At 46.6% G+C, this 9,609-nt stretch overlaps 1 protein-coding gene across 1 annotated transcript in view; it reads left to right on the top strand.

Moving 5' to 3' along the window:
* Window positions 1-9,609, top strand: part of THSD7B (thrombospondin type 1 domain containing 7B) — a 754,813-nt gene that overhangs the window by 194,741 nt on the left and 550,463 nt on the right. The window contains exon 4 of the mRNA XM_019522475.1: window positions 8,700-8,869. Coding sequence (XP_019378020.1) covers window positions 8,700-8,869 — 170 coding nt within the window. The remainder of the gene's footprint in view (window positions 1-8,699; window positions 8,870-9,609) is intronic.

The raw sequence follows: 9,609 nt of genomic DNA, 5'->3' as shown, positions 1-9,609 counted from the left end.
CTGGGATCATTGTATAGGGATAGCCCAGTACCAAGCTGGGTGTCCAGTGTGCCAGTTTGGAGCACCAGTCAGCTGATCCCAGGTGTGGATGCACGTTGAAACCCTTTGCTCTTGTGTGCTTCTGAGACTGGGAGTGCCAGTCAGCCCTGGGAGCACACTAGCCATATGTTTAATTTAAGGCATTATGGGGACCTTACATATTTTATATACTAATTTTGTGTGTTATTCCTTGTTTTAATGGACCATTAATTGCTTGAATGTGTGGTTGGGTTACCACTTAAGACATGACTAACTGGTTCATTTGAATGCTTGCACATACCTGCTGATGCACTGTATGTTTTTTTTTTTTTATACTAGATGATAACTGTGATATGTCATATGTTTCTGGTATAGGTGACTTGTCAGTGAAATGAGAGGGTATGTATTTAAAGCAACTAATGCCTATGAGCAGAATTTGTCTTTCAAACACTTATAACTATTTAGGTCAAGTCCAACTGACATAAGCAAATTTGTCAAATTGATATGGTTTTATTTTATATTTTGAAGTTTGGCTATTGATAAGCAGGTACTAACTATAGCACCTGGTAATGTTTCATTAAATATTGCTCTGTGCCATTGTGGCACAATATACATTTACTCATCTAATTCTAGTGGGTGTTTATAAGCCTTGCGGGCTGCTGAGTTTAGTTGTCTTTGAACTCAAGTTTAGTAAGGTTGCATAATTTTAAATGTTGATGGCCTGATTTTAAGAGATGCCAGATTCCTATAGGTCATACTGAGGGGGAGAAACAGGTGCTTTCACCCTTAAAAATTAGTCCAAGGAGGCATGATTTTCATATGTAGGTACCTAAGTTAGGTATCGGAGGTGTGTCTACAAGTGCATGAGATACGGGAGCAGTTTACTTGTGAGTAAACTACACTTGAGTAAATGCTCCTGGGCAGGCATCTACACATGTAGGAAGCAGGAGCAGTTTGCTGTTTATGGCAGCAAACAGCTCTTGCTTCCTGGGACCCTGCAGTGGGCGCCCCTGCCACCACCAGGGGTTGCTAGCCCAGGGGTTGGCAGGGAGCACCCGGCCAGGACACAGCTGTCTTCTGGCCAAGGCTGGGACATTGCTCCCTGCCCCCAGGGGACTGTCTGCTGCTGCAGCAGGGACAATGTTGCCCTGCCCCAGCAGGGGACAGCTTTCAGCCCTAGCTGCCTGATGGGGAAAGGGACTTGGTAAGAGCAGCAGGGGAGTGGGAGGTCCTAGCTCCCTGCCCCAATCTGCTGGTAGGACAGCTGGTGGGCCTGCTAGTAGGCCTAACCCACCCCTGCAGCTCTTTCCAAGCCCTGCTCCTTGATTGTCTGATTGGGGCACAGGGCTAGAACCTGCCCCTAACTGGGACAGTTCCCAGCCTCTGCTCCACGATTACATGATAGGGGCTGGAGAGCCTGTTCCCTGCTCAGCTCCATGATTGTGGACCTGGATGGGGAATAGGCCAGGGAGCTTGTTCCCCACTCAGTTCTGTGAGAGCAGAGCTGGGTGGGGAATAGACTGGGGAGAATCTTCCAGTGCTGGCCTCATGACCGCAGAGCTGACACTGGGAGATGATATCTCAACCCCCACCCCCCCTCCCTGATCTTGATGGCAAAGTGGGGGCTAGTAGATGGGTATATCCTAGCTCCTGCTCTCAGATCATGATCTCATAGTTTCATAGTTGGTAGGGTCAGAAGGGACCTGAGCAGATCATCAAGTCCGACCCCCTGCCATGGGCAGGAAAGAATGCTGGGGTCAAATGACCCCGTCAGGGTGTCTATCTAGCCTCCTTTTGAAGACCCCCAAGGTAGAAGCGAGTACCACTTCCCTTTGGAAGTTGGTTCCAGGTCCTAGCTGCCCTGACTGTGAAGTAGTACCTCCTGATATCTAGCCTGAATCTACTCTCTGTCAACTTATGGCCGTTATTCCTTGTTACTCCCAGTAGTGCTCGGGGGAACAGGGACTCTCCCATTGCCTGCTGGTCTCCCTTGGCCAGTTTATAGATGGCCACCAGATCCCCTCTAAGCCTTCTCTTCTGGAGGCTGAACAGGTTCAGATCTCGTAGTGTCTCCTCGTAGGGCCTGCCCTGCTGCCCCTGATCATACGAATGGCCCTCCTCTGGACCCTCTCCATGTTGTCCACATCCCTCCTGAAGTGCGGCACCCAGAACTGGACACAGTACTCCAGCTGCGGCCTAACAAATGTCGTATAAAGGGGGAAGATCACCTCCTTGGACCTGCTTGAGATTCATCTGTGGATGCATGACAAGGTGCAGTTAGCCTTCCTGACTGCATCCCCATCTTGGTGGCCCATGTTCATCTTGGAATCAATAGTGACTCCAAGATCCCTTTCTGCCTCTGTGCTGATGAGAAGGGAGTTCCCCAGCCTGTAGGTATGCTGCTGGTTCTTTCTCTGTAGGTGCAGTACCCTGCACTTGTCAGTATTGAATCCCATCCTGTTCTCATCTGCCCACCCCTGTAACCTGTCTAGATCTGATTGCAGCCTATTCCTTTCTTCTAGTGTACACACTTCTCCCCACATCTTAGTGTCATCTGTGAATTTGAACAAGGTGCTTTTCACCCCCTTGTCCAAGTCACTGATGAAGATGTTGAACAGCGCGGGCCTGAGGACTGAGCCCTGGGGGACCCCACTGCCCACATATCTCCAGGTTTAAAATGACCCGTCCACCACCGCTCTCTGGGTGTGGCCCTCCAGCCAATTGATGACCCATCTGACTGTCTAAGCACTGACACCACAATGTCCTAATTTTTTAATGAGAATGGGGTGACAGACAGTGTTGAAGGCCTTCCTAAAGTCCAGAAAGACTACGTCCACTGCAACACCTGCATCCAAGGATTTTGTGACCTGGTCACAGAAGGCAACCAGGTTGGTCTGACAGGACCTGCCTCTAATGAACCCATATTGGTTGCCCCTAAGCATATACTCCCTTGATTGCCCCTCCCAGATGTGCACCTGGATAATTTTCTCAAAGAGCTTCCCAAGGACCAAGGTAAGACTAATAGGCCTATAATTTCCTGGGTCTTCCTTCTTCCCTTTTTTGAAAATGGGGACCACACTGGCCCTTTTTCAGTCCTTTGGCACCATGCCAGAGCACCATGAGTGCTTGTAAAGCTGCCGCAATGACCCTTGCTAATTTCCTCAGCACTCTGGGGTGGAGATCGTCAGGACCTGCTGATTTGAACACATCCAGTCCCACTAGAAGTTCCTGACTAGGTCCTCTCTGTCCCTGGGTTTGGCTGTGCCTCCCCTGGGACCATCGGGGATCCCAGTGGGGGGGATGACCTGGTCCTTGCTCAGAAAAATGGAGGCAAAGAAATTGTTAAATAGGTTATCCTTGATCTGGGTTGCTAGTCCCAGTTCCACCTCTGCCTTGGCCTTCCTAACGTCCCCCCTACAATCCTGAGCAATGGAGGTATAGTCCTCCCTGGTGATGTCCCTCCCTTCCATTGGGTGTATGCCTCCTTCTTAGCTTTGAGACGTTCCTGGATGCTTGGAGTGGGGGGCTTGGAGCTCCCTGCCTCTGGGGCAGGGGGACATTCTCCCTGCCCATACTCTTGTGGTGGAGCCCACCCTGGCAACAGGCAGCTCCCAGAGGCAGGGAGCAACATTCTACCTCCTGGTGGCTGGTTGACCAGGAACAGATTTGCTATGTGTCAGGCAACTACACAAGTGCTACTGTACAGTAATTGCAAGTAAATTTGCTACTTGCATTTTCAGGTAGCAAATTTACTTGCATAAGTGAGGCTTACTGTGCAGTAAGCATGTGCACATGTAGATGCACATGCTTACTGCCCAGTTAACTACACTACTTGATAACAAAGCGTCTTGTGCAGATGCAACCGATAGTAAGTTTATCCTCAGTCACTTATGTACTGATTTAAATTTATATTTAATGGCCCAACACATGACTTTAATTGCCTAAATAAAGATTTACATATGCTTATATTTAAGCTGCAATTTTGAAAAGTAGGTCCTAGATACTGTAGCAGGCAAGATGTTTTAATTTGATAGGAGAAATGTGATAGATGATCTTATTCACCTAATTCATGCAGAAGTGCGATTTTCCTTGTCCTCATGTAAAAACTCAGTAGCTGCATTAATGTGGCATATTAGAAAACCTGTGATAACCTACAAAAGGGACTCCTGTCTCAAGAATTAACCACTATGATTTATATGGTGTGGGAGTACAGTTTCTTCATGCATGTCATGCACAAAATGTGTTCTTTATTATTTTTTCTTGCTGGTAATAAACCTTGTGAATGTATCTAGATTTGTACATGATACTCTATATTATATAAGGAAGAACATGACAGCTCATCTGAAAAGTAACTATAAATTAAAAGTAATTGGCAATATTTACAAATATTTTACATGAGTGCTTTACAAAATTCATAAGTGCTCTCTGCTAAAAGTCATTTTTATGCTTATATTCACAAGATAAGATTGTAAGAGAATGTTGATGCATGCAGACTTACTATTTTTTTTTCACAAGAATAGCTTCCTCAAGTCTGCAGAGGAGAACACGTGAAGTTATAAGCTGGAAATCTTTTTTCCACCCAAGACAGCAGATACTACATTGGTTTATAGTAATCCAGAACAAGGCAGGCACACATCTGACATGCAGATTTACCAATCAGTGCAACTGAGATAACAGGGGAAGTGTTTGTTTTTTGGACAAAGGAAGGAATATAAATTATTTTGCCTATACAATAAAAAATGAAGGTCTTGCTTTGCAGCGAGCATGAAAAGAGCTTGGGGAATATGAAGAAGGGAAGGCAGTGGAAAAGATCATAGGACTATAATGGGAAATGGTAGATGATACAGGAGATGGTAGCAAAGAATGAATACAATACTCAGAAATTATACACTACTTTATCAAAGTTCTTGATAAAGCTGGTAAGTTATCAGTATTCTCATTTTATGTCATGGAGAAAATGGAAGGACATTGGTGTCTTGTTTCCCAATCTGCTGTCCAATCCACTGGATCAAATTGAAAGTGCCTATGATAATGGTCAAGTTACTACAAAAGATCCCATCTTCTTGTGGATGGTATGAGGAAAAAAATACATTTATTTCTGTTTTGTTAAATTCCAATCAGTTCTTTTGGGGAGTTCAGTTAGTTTTTAAACCTACAATTAGATAATGTATCATAGTATCGTAGTAGCTAGGGTTGGAAAGGACCTAAACAGATCATCAAGTCTGACCCCCTGCCTTAGGCTAGAATGGATGCTGGGGTCATATGACCCCAGTCAGGTGTCTATCCAGCCTCCTCTTAAAGACCCCCAAGGTAGGAGTGAGCACCACTTCCCTTGGATATTCGTTCCAGGTCCTAGCTGCTCTAACTATAAAGTAATGCCTCCTGATGTCTAGCCTGAACCTGCTTTCTATCAACTTGTGGCCATTATTCCTAGATACCCCATGTGGTGCCCAGGGGAACAGGGCATCCCCTATTCCCTGCTGATCCCCCCTGGTGAATTTGTAGATGGCCACCAGATCCCCCCATAGCCTTCTGTTGTGGAGGCTGAATAGGTTCAGGCCCTCTAGTCTCTCCTCGTATGGCCTGCCCTGCTGCCCCTGATCACATGAGTGGCCCTCCTCTGGACCCTTCCAATGCTAGCCACATCTCTCTTGAAGTTCGGCGCCCAAAACTGGATGCAGTACTCCAACTGCAGCCTGACCAATGCTACACAGAGGGGGAGGATCACCTCCCTGGACCTGCTTGTGGTGCATCTGTGGCTGCATGACAAGGTGCAGTTAGCCTTACAGACAGCTTCCTCATATTGGTGGCTTATGTTCATCCTGGAGTCAACAATGACTCCAAGATCCCTTTCTGCCTCTGTGCTGAAGAGAAGGGTGTTCCCCAGCCTATAGGTATGCTGCTGGTTCCTTCTCCCTAGATGGAGTACCCTGCACTTCTCTGCATTGAATTCCATCCTATTCTCATCTGCCCTTCTCTCTAACCTGTCCAGATCTAGCTGGATTTGTCCCCCCCTTCTGGCATGCCCACCTTGCCCCACATCTTGGTGTCATCAGTGAACTTGGACAACGTGCTTTCCAGCCCCTTGTCCAAGTCATTGATAAAGATGTTGAACAGTATGGGCCTGAGGACCGAACCCTGGGGAACCCCACTGTCCACATCCCTCCAGGTCGAAAACGACCCATCCACCACCACCCTCTGTGTGTGACTGTCCAGCCAATTAGCCACCCATCTGTCTGTGTAGGCTAATGCCGCAGTTGCCTAGTTTTTTTATGAGAATGGGGTGAGAGTGTCAAAGGCCTTCTTAAAGTCCAGGAAGATGATATCCACCCCCACACCTTTGTCCAAGGACTTTGTGACCTGATCGTAAAAGGAAATGAGGGTAGTCTGACAGGATCTTCCCTTAATGAACCCATGTTGGTTCCCCCTGACCTTGATCTCCCCTGCCGGTCACTTGCAGATGTGCTCATTGATAATTTTCTCAAAGATCTTCCCCAGCACCAAGGTAAGACTGACAGGCCTATAGTTACCTGGGTCTTCCTTTCTCCCTTTCTTGTAAATGGGGACCACATTAGCCTTTTTCCAGTCATCTGGCACCTAACCAGAGCTCCATGTGTGCTTGTACATCTGTGCCAGGGGCCCTGCAGTGACCCCCGATCTAACTATGTCATCCCTAACCTTGGGCCTGGCAATGCCTATCCTGAGTCCTTCCATACTCCCAGTGGGAGAGATGTCTTGGTCCCTGCTTTGAAAAATGGAGGCAAAGAATTTGTTAAAGAGGTCTGCTTTTTCATTTGCTGCAATCACCAGATTGCCAAGCACGTCCTGCAGGGGTCCTACATTACCCCGTGCCGCCTTCTTGCTCCCTATGTATTTGAAAAATGACTTTTTGTTTGCCCTACAGCCTCAAGCAATGGAGGTGTGATCCTCTTTGGTAATAGCCCCTTGCTTCCATCAGATGTACACCTCCTTTTTAGCCCTCAGGCATTCCTGAATGCCCTTGCTGAGCCATGGGGGCTTTTTAGCACTCTTACCCCCCGCTTTGTATGCTTTGGGACTGACTCCCTTTGGGCTTGGAGGATCGTCTTCTTGAGGAACGACCACCCGTCGTGGACTCCCATCTCCCTGAAACTTCAGGATCCCAATGCCTCTCATATTAGTCTTCTTAACTCATTGAAGTTGGCCCTCCTGAAGTCAAGACTTCCACCTTACTGCTAGCCCTTGACACCCTGTGCTGGATAGTAAATTCCAGGAGGCGATGATTGCTATCGCCCAGGTGGCTGAGAACCAGCAGTTCCCTCACCAGGCCATCACCTGTGGCAAGGACCAGGTCCAGCAGGGCATTTCCCCTGGTGGGACTGTGCACCTCTTGAGTTAAGTGGAGGTCCTGTATCTCAGCTAGGAATCTACATGAGCGGTCAGACCTAGCTGATTGCTCTTCCCAGCAGATGTCTGGGTAGTTCAGGTCACCCATAACTACCACATCTCTTGACTTGACAGCCTCCACGAGCTGTCCTAAAAATTCTTGGTCCAGTTCTTCCCCCTGGTTGGGTGGTCTGTAATAGACATTCATCATTAAGTCTCTTTCCCCACGACCCCCTTGTATTCTTACCCAGAGCACCTCAGTCAGCCCCTCTTCTGACCTCACCTTGCTCATTGAGGATGTGTATTGCTCCTTGATGTAGAATGCTACACCCCCTCCTTTCCCACCTGTACAGACTGTAGCCCAATCGTGGGTAGAATCCCACCAGGTTTCTGTGAGCCCTACTATGCCTGGATTTATGATAGCTAGCAGGAGGGTGAGGTCCTCTTGCTTATTCCCCATATTTGTAGCATTAGCGTAGAGGCATTTAAGACCTCCTGTGGGTTATTTGTGCTGCCCCCTTGTTCCTAAGTCTGTCATGGCCCCGTCACTTACCTATGATGTGTTATGGTACACAAAACCTAAGTTTTTCTGGATCAGATCTGTGCATTTTCTAAGTGTCATTTACAAATTTGCGTTTAAGAATGTAATTCTGTCCTGGACAGAAGATTCCATACTGTTTATACTCTATAGATGTGAACTGAATGTACGAAGAAAATCTTTTTATTTGGATCTTGTTGTATGTCACAGCCTCAAGAAAGGAATATTATAGAACTCAGCAATTGTAGTCCATCTTTTGAAGGAACTGGTAATAACCATTAATCCCTGGAACTCTGTAAAACCATCTCCAGTAGGACAAATTCCCAAATGACCCTCAGCCTTTGGCCCTACTTTGATTTTTGTGAAGATTGCAAGTATTGTGCATCTCTCTGAATTAGATGCATAATTATTGACAGAGAGTTATTATTTGGGATTTCAAGCATTGGATTGGGAGTCAGTTTTCATAGTAATCAAATATCTTAATCTCTCTGTTCCTTTTTCACCTTCCCTCAGCTGCATGGTCAGCATTAAATGGTAATTATTTTAAGACTGTGAAAATGAGTGCTAAGTTGTATGACTATTTAGGCATGGAAACCTCTACAGAAATGCTACTAACATACTGCCAGACAATGGTACATTTATTTTAAACTAGAAAATTTAAAATAAATATTAAAGCAATTTGCATGCTAAAGAGTCACAAATTTCTGATTTAAAGAATCTGCATGCCCCAATGGCGTTTTATAAAACCTGTTTTACATACTCTATTTTCCTTCCAAAGGTTTTCATGGAGGACTTCTGAATGGAAAACATGCCAAGTGACATTTCTCCTTGACCAGCAGGACCCTCGACGAGATAAATACACAATGCTTTGTGGAGGTGGCGTACAAATCCGGGAAGTGTTTTGTGCTCAAATCAGGGTAGAATCGGGGATACACAAGTTAAAGGAAGGTATGTGTTTGTTCTACAAAATATATATAGAAATTAGAAAAGCAAGGAATCAAAAAGGAACAGCAATAGTGTGAAGCTGCATTACTATTTGTGTTGTCTCAGAGCTGGAGGTAGGGGCTAAAAGTGCAATAGTATACAGGCTTAGGCAGGATAATTCCCTGGGGAGGGAATTAACAGGCTCCAGAATGATTAGACAGCAAGAAAGCACAGGGCTTCTTTTCAGATTGCTTGTTTCCTATGGGAACTGGCTGGGAGTTTTCCAGGGATGTTCCCAAGGGCTTTGCTAAGGAGTCTGGGTGTGGGATCACTGACTGTCCATTTTGTGTTTTCAGTGCATGTGGGAGGTGAGGAGGGAGGTACACTGTCTTCCAAACCCCAATCTGTTTTGGAATGTTTTGGGGTAAACTTTGAGTCTTCCTCCAATCTCACAGGTCAGACTGTTTGGCTCCTGGCGCAGGGCATTGGAATGTGCCTGCTCCTTTAAGAGAACAGGTAGCCTGAGGGACCACTTGCAGGTGTCAGGGGGGACTAATGAGGGACTCAGCTGACGGAAGAGGGCTCAGGCTGGAGCAGTGTTATCCGAGAGCCTGAATGGGTCAGATAGTTTCTCCCCAGCAGCTGCAAAGCGAGGAGCTCCTGGCTGCAGGGCTCCTGAAAGGACCTGGATGTTGCTGGACAACTGCAGGCCTGGGAACAGAATCAAATTCCCTGGGCTGAGGAAGACTGGGTTACAGGCAAGT

The sequence above is a fragment of the Gavialis gangeticus genome, unplaced genomic scaffold, assembly GCF_001723915.1.
Source record: "Gavialis gangeticus isolate Ggan-Ray unplaced genomic scaffold, GavGan_comp1, whole genome shotgun sequence".
Lineage (NCBI taxonomy): Eukaryota > Metazoa > Chordata > Crocodylia > Gavialidae > Gavialis > Gavialis gangeticus.
The sequence above is the reverse complement of the archived record's forward strand: the minus strand, read 5'-3'. Positions and strand labels throughout refer to the sequence as shown.